We start from the raw sequence: 19,669 nt of genomic DNA on the forward strand, positions 1-19,669 counted from the left end.
CGCTTTGTAACACGGCTCATTTGTGGTCTCAACAAATAAGCAAGTAAAAGTCGAGCGCGTTTAGCGCCATGACCGGCAAGAATGTGAAAAATTAGGCATACTAAAGCTCAGTGTTTTCAACTGCGAGATACATAGAAATACACGAAACCCTTGCCCTCCATATTCCTACATTATGCAGCATTTACATTTATCAGGCGGAAGAGCGAAGCGGCTTGTTCTCAGCCCTCGCACTGGAAAATGCAGAAGGGAGCAAAAAAGTTAGAAGCGCAGTTATTGTATGATTGATTCAATCAGTTTTGGCGCCCATGGTTGCTTTGCACAGCTCGTGCAACCTTCGCTATCCTCTTCGAACTTTTTGTGCGTTTCTGACACTAATAAACGGGAAGTTTTCTGTAAGAGTCCACCTAATGGACATATCCATTTAGTCTGCTGTTGAACTTCTGGTTGGATGGTCTGGGCTGCGCCTCCGCAGGAACCAGGCACCAAAGCCAATCAACACTTCAGCAGCAGATGAAATGGACATGTCCACTAGGTGGACTCTTTTACAGACAATAGATCTGAGTTGATCTGCCACATGGTCTGCTTATTTTCTGACAGCAGACGACGCAGTCGCGGACGAACACAATTGTTAGCAAGCGCTGGAGTCGGGTTTGACTGACAGGCGCCGTCGTTGCGGCGTCTACAACATTGCACAGTAATGGCAGAGTCCGCGCACAACTGCGGATTCCAAGGCCGCTGAACGGCTGGCTGCGGCGGCGGCGCGATTGTTCAAACCCGGGTCGGTGCTGCCGACCAAAGACGACGAGCGAGCGAGCACGCCAGCGCGCGCGCATTTCGGACGCAGGCAGCGCAGGTTCCGGCGGCGCTGCTTGCCTCGAACGAATGAGTGACGTCACGGGCGTGACGTAGCACCACCTGAGATTGCCGAGCCTCCCTATTGGCTGACTCCTTTCTTTTCCTTTTCTTGTCTTTCCTTACCCATGCTCGCTGCCCCCCCCCCCCCCCACTCCATCGTGCACTCGCTCTGCTCATCCGCTGCACAGCAACCCGGCATGCCTTCCCTCGCAACCTACGTGCGCGCGTGGAGCTTATTATTGTGTTATTAAGCATTTATTTATCTGTTTTTCATTATGTCGTCGCTTGCCGGCCTTGTAACTGGCCGTTCGCACTATACGCGACCTTAGGCACGCGGCGGCGGTCGCGGGCATAATAAGGCCGACGCCGTTGACTTAGAAGCGCGAGAATATGCCTTACTGGCAAGATCGCGGTATATTATTTATTTATTTATTTTCAATGCTGCCACTCTCAGTTGAGAAGGTGGAAGCTTGGGCGAGTTGGTGTTGTGTTCTTCCTTCAGTCCTCGTCTTTTGCGCTGTGCAAACATGTCGATCTCAGTTGAGAGCATAGCAGGTGGGCATTACAAAGACAATTATGTTTAAAAATAAGAAAAAAAATCAAAAACACAAGAAGAAAGATCGAGAAGGAAATACCGAAGCACATCCACTAGTATAGCAATAAAGCAATAAATGTGATCTAAGCAGCTTTTCCAGCAAATGCATCAATAGTGTAATAAAGTTTAACAGTGCACAATCAAGCACATTGTGCTTAAAAAATATTCGAGAAAAAAGAAAAGCAAGCAACATTCTATACAGAGCATTTAAAGCAAAGAACGCCCACAAATTCAAATATAACATTACAAAAACATGCGTGCTGTGCACAGGAAATGAATCCCAACCCCGAGGAAGGATTACAACCAGTTTGCCATGCAAAGAGAATCAACGCCGTATCGATCACGCGCAATGTGCAAACACCAACAAATAATATTTAAAATAAAAGAGCGAAGCACAACCAGGCACAAGAGAGCAATCTGTTACAAAAATGGGAATGGAATAAATAAGCAAGCAAGTGATAGTACAAGAACAAAGTTATGTGTAATAGCATAAGCAATATCTTCCACCAAAACAACTTGTACACATTTCATCGGCTATCACCAGCAAAAGTTAGGAAAGGAAATACATTGTATAAGTGCAGGAATCTAAGAAAGCGGAACACGCGTTCAAATAGGAGAGTGTGCGAGGCAATGGCGATGGTACTAGGCGTTACATGTATGTTCTAACTTTGCAGCGATAACGGACACTGTTTCGGCGTCCGTGACATCTGGATTTAACAGATTCCATACGCCTATCGTAAGTGCAAAAAACGATTGCTCAAACGAGTCATTGTTTAAAGGATATTCAGTTAATGTGTATTTAGGCTTATTTCAACACTTTTGGGCTCCTGGATACCTTCCATCCACATGGAAAGAAGCAATTGTGGTCAATGTTTTGAAGCAAGGTAAAGACCCTGCCTTGGCGTCAAGTTATCACCAGATAGCTCTTACAAGTTGCCTGTGTAAGCTTTTTGAAAAAATGATGAATCGTGGACTGATAAATTTCCTTGAACTCAACAATATATTTGATCCCTATCAGTGTGGCTTCAGAGAAGGGCGGTCCACAACTGATCATCTTGTGCGCATGGAAGGATATATCCTGGATGCGTTTGTTCATAAAGAGTTTTTCTTATCGATATTCCTCGATATGGAGAAGGCGTATGACACAACGTGGCGTTACGGGATCTTGCGAGACTTTTCGGAAATGGGCATCCGTGGAAATATGCTAAACATAATAGAAAGCTATTTGTCCAATCGCACCTTCCGCGTTAAAATCGGCAACGTATTGTCGCGTCAATACATACAAGAAACTAGTGTAGGTCAGGGAAGTGTGCTCAGCCGCACACTCTCTATAATTAAGATGAACACACTCCGGGCTTCATTACCTCAAGCTATATGTTATTCCGTCTGCGTAGACGACATGCAAATAGGTTTCAAATGTTGTAACAGTTGTTGTTATTGTTGTGTTAAATGTTGTTGCAGTGTGCGAGATACAAGTACAGCACGGCTTGAACAAGATATATAATTGAGCAGACGAAAATGGGTTTAGAGTTGACCGTCACAAAATTCATGTGTTCTTTTCAGAAAAGAGGGAGATATGATTCCAGATCCAAGTTTAGAACTGTATAGGATAAGAAATACCCGCGCACAAAGAACACACGTTCTTGGGCATAATACCTGATGCGAGACTGACTTTCATACCGCACATATCACAAGGCAAAGTGCTTGAAAACAACGAACCTATTGAAAATTTTTATCACGAACAACATGGGGCAGTGACCAAAATTGTTTAATGAACCTCTACAGGAGCCTCATTCGATCACGACTGGATTACGGTGCCGTGGCATATCACTCCGCCACGCCAAGTGCGTTAATCATGCTAGATCCCGTCCACCATCTAGGTATCCGCCTGGCCATCGGCACCTTTAGAACAAATCCCATTGAAAGTATATACGTAGAATCAAACGAGTGGTCACTTAATCGGCAAAGAACATACTTAGCTGCACATACTTTCTAAATGTTTACTGCAAACGCGAACACCCTTGTTATACTACAGTCAATAATATCTCGTATGCTACACGTTTTCACAATCGACCCTCCGTGAGACAGCTTTTCTTACTGCGTGTGAGGGAGCTCAGCGAAGAAATGGACGTCCCACTTCTCGAACATCGCCTAATGTTTCCAGGCGAAGTGGGCGAAGAATACTGATAGGATTAATAATCGACTTGCTATAGTGAGTGCATATTAGCCTTGTTTAAGTTCGACAAATTTCAACACAATTCGGTGCAGTGGCGGCCGAGAAAAACAATTTCTCCTTTTCCATGCATTTAGATAGGAGTCCCCGAGCTAGAGCTTCCTCTCATGGGCGCCCATCGTCCCAACGTTTTGCATGTTGTTTTTATTATAAATCAGCTTTCGCGGCTGGTGAAACTTCACATATCAACAATTTTTGGCAGCGCATGTGAAGCGAAGGCAACTGATTTAGGCTGTCCGTTTTGATTGGTTGGGTATCAAGTATATATCGTGTGTTTATGCTATACATAATATGACGATCTAAAAGGACGAGTTTATGGTCTTTGAATCTACGAAGAGGACTCATAATTGTGTAATAAATATTAATTTAGCTTGCAGCTAACACAGGTACACTGTCAAACGGTCTACGATTGAAATATAGTGCAAAAATAAGCATTTGCACATAGCAAGTACGTATTGACAGTGCGTAAAGTGTAGCCGTGTCTTTGACAAACGTCCAATTGCTATAATAAGATTTACTGTGCCGGGGAAGGTGCGTTCGGAGGCCTGTGAAAGTGAATTTGTAGATGGCGCCACTATATTAAGCGATGGTACGAAGGGCAGGCCACAATGGGTAGAAAACTTCCAGTATCCCGGGATGTGTAAGCAGCGTTTTTTTTAAGGAGCATAAGACCTCGCTGAGTGAACAAAAGGTGAAACAGTATGCCACTTTCCATCTATACTTTCATTTTGAATTCGTAATGAAATAACTTTGACTTGGTTGCATCAGTTTTCGTAATCCTTGTTACGACCACCTCCGTATAAAACAAGGAACGCGTTCTGATGTAGAACTTGGCGTGTGCAACATTGTTGCTGGTCCCCTTTCAAAGAAAGCTTTACTATCAAAATACATGAGAAAGGAGAAATGATTCTTGGCTACTACTTCACTGAACTTGACGATGTTTGTTACATTTCACTGAAAGAGCTAGAATATTGTGACTTTTGAAAGTGGATTTTTCATCTAGGCTGTCCACCTTTTTATAAAAAATGTTATAAAAATGTTGAAATTAGAAATTTAGGAAAAGAAGCACAAGTATCACCTTTACAGCTCTGTAGCTCAGCAATCAATAAATAGATCACAATTCTGAAAAATGCATTTATTTACGCATCTAGATTGAATTGAATTCATCTGGTACACAACAGTGTCATACATATAACAAATTTCTTAATATGACTTTTTCAAACTCTTGCGAACATTGTAACAAATTCATTCAAGGTGTAAATTAATGTGCGAAGTTTTTCTGCTTTAGATACTCTTACGGGTGCAGCTTACACTGCTGCGATATCTGTTCTTGGTGCAGTGTTATGGATTGGGAACGTTCGCGTTTCTATTTTTTTGTAGCGATAGCCACATTACTGACATTACGCCAGGTTTTTGCCTCTTCGCCGTCGCCGCACTTTGAGCCGTGGCCGCACTGTGACGTCACACCACCGCCCTCGATCCTCCAGCAACTAGGCTCGTCGCGGTCGCCGCGCGGCCACCGCTCCTGCCGTTGGGCGCTCGCCGCGCCCTCTGTGTAACGTTCCACCGCGGGCCTCGATTCTCTGGCGACTCGGTTCGTCGCGGTCGCCGCGCGGCCACCGATCAACGGGGGAGACGCGCCAGCGCCGTTGCCTGGCAACCGCCACAGCTGGCTAAAGTCACATTACAGCTGGCGCGCTCGCCGCGCCCTCTGTCTGACGTCACACCACCGGCCTCGATTATCCGGCAACACGCCTCGTCGCGGTCGCCGCGCGGCCACCGCTCTTGGCCGTTGGGCGCTCGCTGCGCCCTCTGTTTCATGTCACACCCCGCGCTCCGCAGCTGTGATAACCGGGAGTAAAGAAGGGGAGAGCTCGCGTTTCCCCGCAGCCACAGTTGAGGCCGCAGTATGGATAGTGAGAAGTCGGTCAGCCTGAAGGAGGCCAGGGATCGCCGTAGAAATGAAGTGAAGAGGAGACGGCGCGCTGAAGAGACTCAAGAGGAGCGTGCCGAACGGTTGGCCAAACGCCGTGAAAGCGATGCCGCTAGACGGGCTCGCTTAGCCTCTTCTAACGATGGATCTACAGCGGCGACCTCTGATGATGAATGCTGCTCGAGTTCTGCGTCTCTGAAGGCAGCCCGCCTTGCAAGACGTGCTGAAACTTTGAAGAAACGTCGTGCCGGAGAGACCGAAGAGGAGCGTACCGAACGACTCGACAAACGACGGACAAGAGATATGGTTAGAAGAGCGCTTTCACAAACCGTTGATGGGGTCGACCAACACAAGGCTGCCTCTACGAACGGACTGAGTGAGTGCGAGTCCGCTATCCGTGAGTTTCACCGCTGTTTCACCAACAATCCGTTTGGTAGTGTGTACACAACATATCTAACTAGAAGCGAAGCCTAAGCGCAGCCGGGGGTCAGTAGCTATCTCTACTCGACTAGGTTTAACCAGAGCTAAGCCACAGCAGATTTTTTTAAACTTATGATTTTTTCCCAATATTTATACAAAAATAAGCAGGCCCTGGATCAAAATATCGCTTGCTATAGTCACTAGAATTTCACTTTTTCTCTCAATAGCAGCAAACGTCATAAATTGGTGCAGGGGTCATACCAGGAAGGTTTTTCTGCCTTTTACATGTATTTTAATAGGTAGCATAAGAGTAGCGCCAGAGCTTGATTCCGCTTAAGGACACACTCTTATTTCGCTATTGAAATAATGTAAAATGCAGAAATGCTCTCGTCGGAAAACCGCTTGTCAATTAAAGATGAATTTCGTTACATTCAAGAGTGAAAAAGCGGCATTCCGCCTAGGCATAGGAAGCATTATTTAGAGTGTATGACGTTTAATTTTTGAGACGCGCTGTCAAAAATCATTAAGCTCTCATTTGAAGTTATCGCAGACCTGGAAACTACATCGGTTAGAGCATCTAAATCGGACAGATGTGGTACATGTGTTTACATCCTGCGTGAAATCGGTACAGTGCTCACGAAGGTCTCGCGGAAGTCTTGCTCACAAATTGGTGGCTCATTTGAGGGCGGTTATCGATGCATAAATTTCGTCCTCTTTCAGACGTCTGAATGATGCACTTTACAGAATTGTGATGTCGTTCGTTTTAGTGTTTATCTACAGAGGTGCAAACACGACGGTTCACTGTTTAGCGTTTTGCGATTTTCTACATAATTTGTGAGATAAAATGATTGCGTAGTTAAAAAAATCCCCCTGCATTCCACCCTGTGCAAGTGGATGCACAGCGAAGCTGTTGACGAAATGCAGTGTCGGCGACCGCGGTGGTGCCATCTCCGTTTGTGCTTTGGCGCTGCAGTGGCTGCTGAGAATGTTCACGGCGTCTCTTCTTTGAATGTGTAGCAATATGCGCTGTCCCGGTGGCCCACTAAGGGGGGGGGGGAGGGTATTCTGTAAGAGTCCACCTAGTGGACTGTCGATTTCGGCCGCTGCTGATTGGATGAAACTGCACGAGCGAGGAGGAAACGAGCGGCCCTAGCCAATCAGCAGCGACCGAAATGGACAATCCACTAAATGGACCCTTACAGGACAGCCCAACCCAAGGCGTCGCGCCATCGCGAAACGTCACTGTAATACAGTGCTTGTCGTAACGTTGGCTCAGGTCGCAGCACACGCTGTGAAACCGATGCAACGGGGAGAGTCCCGACGCATCAAGCAACGATACATCTTGTGCACACGCTCGTCATGCGCGCAGGCAGGTGCGCGGAACTGCAGCATACATGCGAATTCTAGTAGGCCCTCTGCCTGGTGCAAGTGCGTTATTCAACTAATTAAGTTTCTCACATTACAATGCGTCGCATAATCTGTAAAGTACGACTTACACACAACGTGCAGACATGACAGCATCGGGTTGTAATTCTAACATACGTAATTCTACTTCAAACATATTTCTCTTACGCCGAGACTCTAACACAAAGCCTTCTAGCTGCTGTTCTATGTGAGCAAAACATCGCACCCTGACACGAAAAATGCCGTCTAACTAGAGGCTAACAGCTTCGCTGCAAAAAAAAAAAAGCACTCTTTGTTTTTGCTAAGTCCCCCGCCCCTGCCCCCGGTAGATACAGCATACTTCATCGAAATCGCCGTAGTAAACGACGAATGACATGATTTTTCTGTTCCCGTGCATTTAGATAGGAGTTCCCGAGGTAAAGCCTTCTCTTAATACTCCTCTTTAAGTCTCCCTTGAAACGCCGCAGAATAAGCGGAAACGCGAGCGAAAACCAAGCAACTCCAGAGAGAGGGGGAGGCGAAGTAAGAAACACCCAAAGAAAAGGGAGAAAAAAAAAGGAGAACCGGCGGCGTTCTAGCGGCGTCCTCGGACGCAGTCAGCGCGAACGTAGGGAGCTGCGGCTGTCTGCGGGGCGGCGTACGGGTGAGAGAGTGAGAGAGAGTTCGCAAAGGACGTTTCCGCTAGAATGACGCCGTCCGTGCACGCGCGCGCGCGAGCAACAGGCCAGTTTCCTGGCTCATCGACTTCTGCGAAGTGAAAACAAGCGTCGGGGCAGCTCACGCACCGGCCGCACGCCGAACCAGAAAGCGAGCGAATCAAGGAAAGGGCGTAAAAAACGTTCACGACACTCTTTTGACGCCCCCAATTTAAACCTGTAAAGCGACCGGTTACAATAGTAGGAGACACACCCTGTGACACACACACACACGCAAAAGAAGCTACATGCACAGACACTTCGTGTTTGTGACCCATGAAGCGTCCGTACGCTTGTGGTGAAATTAGTATGTTCTACTCTCGTTGGAGAGATTTTTACAGTATAGTGCTTTCGGGAGGTCTCGCCACCGATGTAGGCTTAAATATACCTTCGGAGTTTTATGGGCACGTGGATGTGCAAATAGTGGCGAAACTTCTGCTCCTTTACGACGAAACAGCCAGGCATTCCGGTTGGTTATGTGGAAAGCTTGCGGTTTCTGCACTGGAATTTAGTGAGGAAAATCAGCGGCAGGTTTGCAAGGCCATATCTGCTGTATACTACGCGAACACGCGCGCGCACACACACGGACATTGAATGCACCTTGAACGGATCTCTGTGTGATTGTGGGAGGTTGGTGACAGGTGGTGCTTCCTATTTGAGCGTGGGGCTCAAAGATGAACGTTACAGGGACATACCACTCTGGGGATGTGCCTTGAAGGTGATGCAAAAGCTAACAGTTGTGCTCCTTGTCTTACGACACGAATTTCTTGAAATCGCAAAGTCCTTGTGGCGCGGTTTCAATGAAAAGCAGCGGGGTTCTCAGCAGAGACCGCGGGAGATTTTGATTACGCCACTTTTCACGACTTGCATTACTTTTTACACCCGTCCGTTACTCTTTACACCCGGAATACGCCCTCCCGTTCAGCAACACACTGAACGGGAGGGCGTATTCCTTATCTTCATTACGCGCATGCCGGTTCGAGCAGATCGTGTCGAGTCACTCCGCCACGATAGTACCAAGTCCGCGAGCGTCTACAGCTTGAGACGCTGGAGACGCTGTCTCAGGCGGAGCGCCCTCGGTGAAGCGGGCGGTGTTCGTCTGCGGCTGCGCAAAGTCAGAAGCGGCGGACGGAGGAGCGCGCAAAATACGTTGCGAAAGAAGCGTGCTTGCGTAAGGCACGCATTCTCTCCTCCTTTCCTCGACAACTCGGGACAGGCTGGAGGGCTGACGGTCGTCGCCTGAGCGGGGCGCGCTGTTTGAACTGGTAGGCACTGATGTGACTGGAAAGCTCAGAAACGATACGAAAACGAGAACAAGAAATAACAGGGGCAGTAAGCTCGTTTCGGAACAGGATTGCACGACGGTTTTTGCAATCGGCGAGTGAAGCTATTCAAGCCTAGCATGTGGAACACTCAGTAGGCTGGAATTTGGAAGCCTACGAATCGCAGCACCACAAGCGATGCAAGAAGAGCAGAACAAGCATCTCCTTCTTGAGTACTAAAGTTGATTTCAGACATGCGGGTTTCCTAACAATATAGGATATAGTTGTATTACTTTACGTCTCGTGAATGGCTCTGCATTTCATATCACTGATTAGCAAGTCTATATGGACCCCATTGGTCGTACCGGAACATGCCACCATGGGTTCTGATATGATGACATGAAAAATTTGTTCACAGTAAATCCTGGTTTGTGTTAGTCTTGCTGCAAAAAGCTGCTGGTACGTGCGTTACTAGAGTTTCGAACGCCGCTGGCTACGGTGCTAAACATGCGGCGCTGTTTGACAAGGCGGATAATGCTGCTTGATTTAATTATTTATTACGAGTTGAAAATATTGGCAGTACGTACAGCGTGTGACAGGCTTTTCCGCACAGCTAAATTTTTATATCAGCGAAAAATGATAATGTGAAAACCCGCACTCTATATTTATGAATCCTACTTACAGATATTAACGTATCAAGCACACGCACGCCCTACAATATCGCATTATGAACGAACAGCATGCAACGGAATCATTCCATGAACTAAGGAGTGATGATCTGGACAGACGCTGCGCAAGATAACGAATGCCGGGCGACTTGCAGCTGAGCGGGTGAAGAGAAGTTGGCACCCCAATCGTCATCCCAACGACTTTCGTTACAATTTAAGCTCGTGACGTCAGCTTCATCGTCTGTGTGCGACGACGCTACTGACGATGACTAACGACCGTTGTTGGGCTACAAAGACATCTTCTTGCCTGGCACACACAAGCGGTACGTAGAAGCTGGCGTCTGCGGAAAGCTCATGCTCTCGACGCGCACACTACTCTGTTGCGCTTCCAGATTCGGAGACTATCAGCCACGTTTTGTTGCTTATTTATCGTCTGTACCGTAAGAAAAGGGCATAATCTGTCTTTTGCTACTTTTCTTTTTTCTTTGTTTATTTGAAACCTCCTTCCACTCATTCAAGGGGAGAACAGAAGCCTGAACCGTTCACGGCGCGCGGTAGGTGTAGGATCCCGCTGGTCGCCGGCCGGTGAAACGAGCCAGCCCCGCCATTAGAAGCGAAGGGAACGCTCCCAGTAGAGAGGAGGATGTCGTTGGCTTCACGAGGGAAAGAGACGAAGGAACAAACCAATAAGAGAAGACAATGAGCGAGGGAGACCTAGAGAGATGATGAGAGCAAGGGACAGGGGGTTGAAGAACGAGGAAAACTAGATCCGAAAGAAGAGCGCAGGCAGGAGGCGAAGCGAGAGAAAAAGCTCTCTCCCCATAAGCGCCCTCTACTGGCGTAGCGCCTACTCTGCCAAGGCGCGCGGTCGCCGTGCGCGCGCAACGGCCCCGTCGTTGCCGTGGAAACATGCCGCGATATATGGCGCATGCGCAGTGAAAGGCCCAGCCCGTGGTACCAGCACCCTCTCAAAATTCTAGCGGGTGTTGGTGCTACTCGCTCTTTCCTTTCCTACATGGGCTCGCTTCTTCGGGAGTTCGCCGCGTTCTGTCTGAGCTCTTCCCACCAGTTTTGCGCCCACTCTCCAGGAGAGGGGGCGCCGCGCGTTAGCGAGGCGGCAGCGATCGATCGCGCCGACGGCGTTGCCCGTGCCCGTCACCCCGTCGTTGAGCGGCCAAGCTTTAAAAGCAGAAGTAGACAGACCGTCGTACAGACTGCTGTATGTGTGTGCATCCTCCGTCCCGCACATGCACACACCGACAACTCTGCCCTCCTCCTTTCCTTACCGCCACATCCTCTCCTCGCACATCCCCAGCCACCCACACTATATAACGTACGCTCCCCTTCCTCCCATGTGCTGCTTCACTTTCTTTTCTTCCTTTCACATCATGCCTTGTCTTCCTTACGTTCATTATTTCATCTTTTTTTTCGCTCCCTCTCGCTACGCCTGTCCCGTTTTTGCTGTTCTTTCAACTCGCCCGTCCCTTATTCCTTCGCTTCTCTCTATTAACTTTCCTGCCTCCTCTTCCTCCTCTCTTGCCATCGTGAGATATTCTTCTTGCCCTTCGCTACCCACCGGGCTCGTTTCCATTTTCGTTCGGCGGCGGTGGCGATATTCCCATCGTCTCCCCTCTTCGACTCCTTCTTCTCCCTTCATTCGCTCTTCTCTTTTCCTCGTCGGTCTCTCGTAACTCCCTTCCTTCTCCGCCTGCCTAGTGAACCGCCGCCATTTTCCCTCCTCGCCTCTTTCTTTTTTTTTCCATAGGGTGCTTCCTCCTCTCAGAAAAGTTCGCGCGAAAGCCGTCCGTCCCGCTTCTTTTCCAGTGGCAGCCGCGAGGCTCGATTTCTTCCCCCCGCCGCGCGCATGATGCCGTCAATCAATTCGGTGCAGTGTGCGTGAAACAAAAAGAGCGGCGAAGCCACGGTTCATGGGTGGTTGCTACACGCGCAGCCCCTCATGTGAGCTGTACATGTGTTTGACCTCGAGCTTCATAAGCCCTAAGAACCAAAGACGTAAAACACTACAGCTGCAATCATTAGGACTTCCTATCCACGGTTTCGATCACATATCAAGAATCCCTTCATTGACATTGGCACTAAACAGCACACGCCCGCTGTTTCATCCACCCCTACAGGTATGGGCTACCGACAGGAAACTTCATCCTCTTCTTCGCATTCACGGGTTAAGAATATTCATAATATTCTTACACTGTGCTCGTTACTAAGGAACTAAACAGTTGAATTTCGTAGTTAGTCAAAACTACACAATAAATGTGGCAGAATTCCCCATAGTACCGATGCTTTGATCACGCCTTCAGGTCCCGTTTGTAAAGTGTCAGCGATACGGAAACAAGGTCGCTGACGAGGTGTTGGGTGAGTCAATGTTTTAGCGTGCTGAATTGCGGATACATAAGATGTGTGTGCGTATTGGGGAACAACTAATAAGGAACGGACCAACAATGCCTCCCATAATACGAATTTCCACGATAACCTGTAGGAGTCGAGGAACAAAATTTGTCAAATATAAGTATCGCGTTACCCAAAAAAACCTATATGCACGATTACGGATAACATTGATAACATAAAGCAAATAAATGTTCGTTGTATTTTGGTTTGCAAAAGGAATATTAGAACAGTCAGAAGCGACTTTAGAGCAGTCTTTAGATCCGTCCTAAAGAACACGTTTGCTTCCTAAAACACCAAGACTTCCGTATGTCACTTTATACACCGCTGATCACATTTACTTACCCTTCTTAAGCGGCGCTTTTCTCTCGTTATACTCGTGAACTTCCATCTTTCTATACTTTGGTTCCTGTTCTTAGGTTTGGTTCGATCTGTTTCCAGTGGCTGTATAACCTTCCACGCGTCAGCGTAGGCTGTTGCAGAAACGCTGGCGAAAGTCAACGCGGCTTAATAAACATCAATCCGCACTTTCCCTTTCGGAAAATCGCAAGATTGTATTTCTTAGAGAGTTTTGGCGCGCCGCTATTGTCCGCACCGTCTGCCAGCTGCTCGCGTGCAAGTAAGGTTGCTCTCTGTGGATGCGAAGCTTGGCTCAGCATACACGTGTCAAGCTGAAAGGTCGCCAAAGTGGCAGCTTTGTCGGTATGAAGAAGCAACGACCCTCTAAAACCCTCTAAACGTTACCGCTCGGGAACCCCACTAGGCTGAATGAACCGACAGAATCCTCCACTATCGCAACAGTGCACGGAACATGCGAGAACCGACCGCGCATAGCTTCACCGCGTTTCCTCCTCGTCAGACGTTCTCCCTCCCCATCTCCCCTCGGCGTTCGTCGGGAGCGAGGATATGGAAGGGAAGGTTGGAGAATACGGGACCTCATTCTCCGCTCACCGGCTGGATTTAGTTTCGCTTTCGCCGTCTCGCGAGGTCCTCCAGATCATGACAGTGTTTCGTTATGAAAGCGTGTTAGCGGTTTCGCTGCGCCCCCCGACAACAGTGCTATAAAAGGGCTAGCGAAGGGGGAACACTTTTTTTGAAGAAGTCCACTTCGAGAACGCTGGGGTCACGCCACTTGGCGCTTCGAGCCCTCCGCGATAACTAACCTGGTCGTGTAACGGTCGAAGCTGTGCGTTCGAACGCCTTCGAGTCGAGGTGACGGCCTCGTTACTGGATACGCTTGCTTTAATTCTGCGGTGTGCGGGTACTTTTTGGTCTCGCTGCGAGTCGTCAGGTAGCTTTCACGCGAACGTTATTTGCACTTTTTTGTCGCAGTCTCCGTTTTTTATTGTATTATCGTTAATATCCAATCGTCACTCAACAGAGGACGCACCTACTGTATCCGACATTTCTTTAATACTGTTGCCGATTATAAAGCGAAAGAGTCTTGGCTAATCGGATTACGTACGTGACGTGAATAGTGCTGTACATTCTTGAATGCACGCGGGAACCAGAACTTACTCTGGAGTGTATGGTTAACGTGCATAAATAAATTCCAAACATTTAAATTTGTATATTTTACATGCGAAAGCAACGATCTGACAAGGAGGCGCGTCGTTGTAGAGGGACATCGGACTAATTTTGACCACCGGGGTTTCTTTAACGTGCACCCAATGAATGATGCATGGGACATCTTTTTTTTGCATTTCGCCTCCATCGAAATGCGGCCGCCGTGGCCGGGATTACGTGTGTCAATAGCTGATGGACTCTACCCGTGCGATTAGGTTAAACGACTGATGACGGCGCTCACAGCTACCATTGTGATTAAATGTTGCTCGCCTTTCTGGGAAACATTTTTTTTCAATAAACGTTTTGATTCTGATCCCATGCTTCTGGCAGTGTTTATTTCCTCACCGTCACTACAGCGTCACAAGATAGCTTTATATTCTTTTTTACTTCGTTAGCGTTGTTGATGTAATTTGGTTTGATTGTGTGGCAACCCTCGCAGGAATAATCTTTTCATCTTCATATAGTGTTTTCGTTTTATCATGATAGCAAGAGTTGCCTTAAGGTAAAGTGCGCTTGCCTGCACTGCACCCAGAATGTGTACCCGAGCGCGTGGTTATAGACGCTTTTCACGGCGGTCCCGTGGGCGCTGCCATGTTCGGTCACGTGCAGGGGCGTAGCCAGGGAGGGGGGGGGCTTATGGGGCTTCAGCCCCCCCCGAAATCTTTTCGTGCTGTCCATGCACCGCCGACCAAAGCGACCCCCGGCGCCGGAAATCACTCTGGATTTTGTCTAGAATGTCTTTTTGACGCTCGAAAAGACATTTAACCGCGAAGATTGCGAACTCGGGCTGGATTTCGTGGCAACGCCCATACACCGGCAGTCACATAACGCCAAGCAGTCCCATCCGAGCACAAAGTTTCAAGGGCACTTTGATTGTGAGCGGGCTCGCCGCGGCATCTCACTGAGACCACGGAATCTATGGAGCGCATGGATATCAATTGCGAAACTTTATCGGTATAAATCTCATAAGCTCTTGATGTGAAACGTGCGTTGACATTTCCAAAGTTGTGCTTTCAATTTTCAACTGCGGAACTTTGTGGGTTTAATGTTGTTATAAACATTTGACGCCAAAGGTCCATTGACTTTTCTAAAGTCTTACATCGGAACATACAACGAGACAAGCCAAATCAACACACTAGCAGACGAGTTGACAAAGCACGCAGCGCGGTACAATGAGACGATGCGTTGGGGTGGTTCATTTGTGCCGTCATGTCAAATAAAAAAATATCAACATTTTTTTTTTACTTACGCCAGAACATCCATGTCAAGACACTAAAGCCTGCCAAAGTAACTACGTACTTATTTATTTTTTCTACTTTGACTTTTATTCGCCGAGGACACATTCAGCCCCTTAAATTTTTTTTTGTTCTCGCTACCCTACCCGCGGGCTGCCAGGGCGAGCCAGAGCACATATGTTTTTCTTGTATGGCCCCGACCACCGCACGGTGCACTTCGGTGGGCGTTCGGTTTGCTCTGGCCGAGTGGATTTTCACCTGACAGAGTTTTGGAAGCTTTCTTGCTTGCAGACGAGAAAAAAAAAACAATGGTCGCTCGCCGCCATCACTGTGGGGACTCGAAAGACTGCACCGCGTTCCTTGAGCGGAACCTTTCCGGAAAGTCTTGTTTCGCCGGTGTAGGATACTGAGCAGTATGCGTATGGTTCTCAGTGGGCCTAGCGTCTCATGTTTGCTTCGGCATTAATTCCGTAGCCCCATTAGGTGCCCAATGTAGGCATTGGATTCTGGCCAACATAGCTTCCTATGCGTTCTTTTCTTCATTTCGGTGCCTCCGCCCCACAGAAAAAAAAATACATTGTTGCGGCGCAGCGAATAGTCGCATGGTGAAAGTTCGATTTTGGTACTTCTTTTGCGGAAAGTAATAGGCGACGGGACGCTTCAGTTTCCGGATACGTTTATTATATTATTGCGAAAGCAATTATATGGACACTCCAGGCGCATTCCTGCCATCGCCCTCATGTTGCGTATAAAGTCCAAGGGTGATAAAATCGTGACCACGCGCTGCATGCTGTATGTGCGAGTGAAAGCGTAGGCGGGGAGGTGGAATGGGTGAGCCGACGATGGTGGCTCAGTCTTGTGTGCGCAAAGGAGAAAAGCGGGGAGCAAGCGCGCCGCCTTCAGTCGCGCGCAATACATCAGGGGGAGTGGATGGAATGGGGGCGGAATCTAGGATTCTATGAATCTATGATTGTGCAGCATGTTTATTTGCCTTGTTTGACGCTTTACATACAGTTACTTTTTCTTACATACATAGACTCATTGGAGACTTATACGTATACTTAAATATCTTGTTACGAGGTTTTGTGTATACATGCAGTGAACTTTGTTTCCAGTGACACTTTTTTGTCCTTTATCAAGCCGTATTTTCGCATTTGTATATCCCATTGTATCTGCATTTCTAATGTACGAGGGCGACTCAAATGAAAGTACGCCTACCCTAACCGCGCAATAATGGGTCGGTTCATACGGTTCATACTGCGAGGCATGCGCGTAGGAGAACGGCATGTCTCATTTACAAAAGTGACACGCAGGTGTGAAGATAATGCTCTCATACACTGGGTTGAATATGGTTGCGTCAAATAATGGACACTTCAAAAGTAGAACAGCTTGGTGTCGCGAAGTTTTTGACAGCTAAAGGTGTTTCCAAAACAGAAATTAATCGCCGTATGGCTGCTGTTTACGTTGAAAACGGCATTTCATTGACCACTGTGAAGCGCTGGAGCAAACGGTTTAAAGGACGTTGTAAAGATATTCCAAGACCGGGCCAAAACCATCATGCAATCACCGCCCACACAATTTCAAAGGTTCATGAGCTGAGGAAACAAGAACGGAGGATAAGCATCGATGAACTGGCAGACCGTCTGAACATCAGTCATGGTTTGGTTCACGCCATAATTCATGAGCTTCTCGGTTATCGGCTCTTTGGTGCGCAATGGATCCCCATGATTTTGATCCATCGCGAGAAGACGGAGTTTTGATCCATCGCGAGAAGACGGATCCATCGCGAGAAGGCGAGAAGACGAAGTTTCGCGCTGCCTTGACTCATCTGATCGGGTATCACAATGAGGAGGAAGACTTCTTGTTTGCATTTGTGATCGGGGACGAACCTTGGTGCCACTACTACGAGCCTGAAACACGACGGCAAAGCTTACAGTGGAAACATTCGAATTTACCACGCCCAAAGAACGCAAAGGCCATCATTTCCGCTGGAAAGGTGTTGTTGACTTTTTCGGTCGTCAGGGTCCATTACTGATAGAATTTGCTAAATCTTGAGAGGCTACCAATTGTTTCCGATATTGTGAAACGCCAGAACGGCAGTGTGTCGCAATCAAGAACGAACAACGTGGAAAATTGACAAATGGGGTCATCTTGTTCCACGACAATGCCTGTCCCCACGTCGCTTATGTGGTTAATACAAAACTGGCAAAGTTCAAGTGGGAAACGCTGCAGCATCCGCCATACAGCTCAGACCTCTCACCTTGCAACTTCTTTGGGGCAACCGAAAAAACAGCTCAAGGGAACCAGATACAGACTTTTTGAAGCAGCAACCCAAGGAGTTTTATAAGACGGGAATCACGCGACTCGTTAGTCAATGGGACAAATGTCTAAATTCTCATGAAGACTACTTTTAAATAAAGTACCCCGTTGTTGGCTCGCATTCATTTGACTTGCCCTCGTATGTCTTGCAGAATTCCTGCTTTTTATACGTGCCCTCTGTTGCGACTATGATTTCGGTGCAATTACTCACGATACACGACCGGTGACAGCTGCTCCTGCGTAATACATTAAAACAAATTACAGCGTCATTGAGATTTTTCACTGGCAATTGCATATATACAAGAATGTAAGCACGGTTCTTGAATGACAAAGTTTCGTTAACATATTTGTCAACTTGTTCAGTTCATTGCCTTTTAATTTTTCATATCAGTGGCATGCACTGCTTTCCTGGTTTCGAACTGATATATTTCTAAAGTTCGTGTGATATGTTCTTTACTTAAATAGACAAAAATATGGAAGCATTGATATCAGTTATTTTGGGCAAAATTTTTGGCACATACGAGTATATTCTTTTATGAAAAAATATATATTTTATTGTTTTGACTGTGCGTAGCGTTCAAGAATTCGTTTGCAGCATCTTTGACAATGACAATGCAGTTATTATTCATGAATTTGACCCCTTGACAAATAGTTTAAGAGGAAGCTTTAGCTCGGGCCCAATCCGACGCGGCCTATTCAAATACTTGTAAAACGCAGAAACACTTTTCTTAGATGATCCTGCTAATCGCTTTTGTTGAAATTCGTTGCATTTGAGTGAGAAAGCTAAATCCTAGTTCTGTTGGAAACACAACTTCGATTTAGGGCCTGAATTTTGTTTAAAATATTTTGAAAAATTCGAAAGTTTGAAAAAATAGAAGCACGACGTTTACAAACTAATAGCCATGCATGAAGAACAGACATTGTGGTTCTGTAAACGGCATCTATTATAACAGTCAAAGCGGACAAGTTTGCTATGTCAATTTGTATCTTACGTGAATTGGTTACGTGGTGTACAAGGGTTCTGCACAAGCCGTATTTCCACAATACTAAATTTTTTTTAGATTCATGAGAACAAATTCATTTTGTCCGCTGTAGATCTACTATTAGATGCAATTCACAGAATTGTGATATCATTTTTCATTGTTGAGTCACGGAGTTTTAAACTTGATAGTTTCGTTTTCTGAATATTTTCGATTTGGCCAATTTTTAATAAATAATTGACCACCTAAATGAAAAATTCGAAACCAGTACTCACTAGAATTAAACTTTTTCTTTTATATGCAACAAACCTCCTCAAATTTGGTGAAGTGGTTGCAGGGAAAAACGAATTCCCCTTCTACATGTATTTAAATAGGAGCACCCGAGCTAAAGCTTCCTCGAACAAAATTTCTGGCTAGGCCATTGGCCCCATATATATATATATATATATATATATATATATATATATATATATATATATATATATATATATATATATATATATATGGGGCCAGTGCCGCAGCCCCCCCCGAACAAAATTTCTGGCTACGCCACTGGTCACGTGACGGCGTGTCCATTGCCTTCCTGAGCTTTTTCCATTGCATCCGTGTTTATTGGATGTGCATGACGCTGGTGCCCCTCAGCAAAGTTTCGTTTCGGCCGATATCATCGATGGTGGCTGGGTGGATGACACGAAGCTTTGGTCCCAGCTTCAGAGGAAATGTAAGCGCTTTCAGGGCTAATTACGCTTTGTCCAAACAAAGCGAGCAGTGTATATATGGTGCTTGTACTGAACGTGGAACTAAAGATGTATTCCAAGCAGTCCAATATTTCCGCCTTTGAATTGAATCAGGATCAACGTGTTTCACTCTTCGTTCTTTATTTGCCAAATGCTTTGAAGCAGTGGCTCGTCAGGTCTATGTCTGAGTAATGTTCCTCGATGCGATCATATCTGACCGTTTGTTTCCTTCTTAATTGCTCGCGGTGTGCTCAGTTGCGATTTATTCTTGCTACGTACATGGCTTGGAACGAAGATCTTCTGTATAATAGCTTGTAGAGAAGACGTATTATCGCTAGTGACTCGCTTACTGTGTTGACCATCA

The 19,669-nt window shown here is 46.7% G+C and overlaps 1 protein-coding gene across 8 annotated transcripts in view; it reads left to right on the top strand.

Annotated features, from left to right (window-relative positions):
* LOC139047802 (caldesmon-like) overlaps window positions 1-19,669 on the top strand; it is a 92,540-nt gene that overhangs the window by 24,664 nt on the left and 48,207 nt on the right. Inside the window, exon 1 of one of the 8 annotated variants that reach the window (XM_070521893.1) lies at window positions 5,533-6,013. The exons of 6 other annotated variants lie outside the window; for them this stretch is intronic. In XM_070521893.1, the coding sequence (XP_070377994.1) occupies window positions 5,593-6,013 (421 nt within the window). In that variant the 5' untranslated portion in view covers window positions 5,533-5,592. Of the gene's footprint in view, window positions 1-5,532; window positions 6,014-19,669 lie in introns of those variants that run through there. One more of the 8 variants, XM_070521894.1, reaches the window with a different exon arrangement.

This window comes from Dermacentor albipictus, chromosome 7 (genome assembly GCF_038994185.2).
Source record: "Dermacentor albipictus isolate Rhodes 1998 colony chromosome 7, USDA_Dalb.pri_finalv2, whole genome shotgun sequence".
NCBI lineage: Eukaryota > Metazoa > Arthropoda > Arachnida > Ixodida > Ixodidae > Dermacentor > Dermacentor albipictus.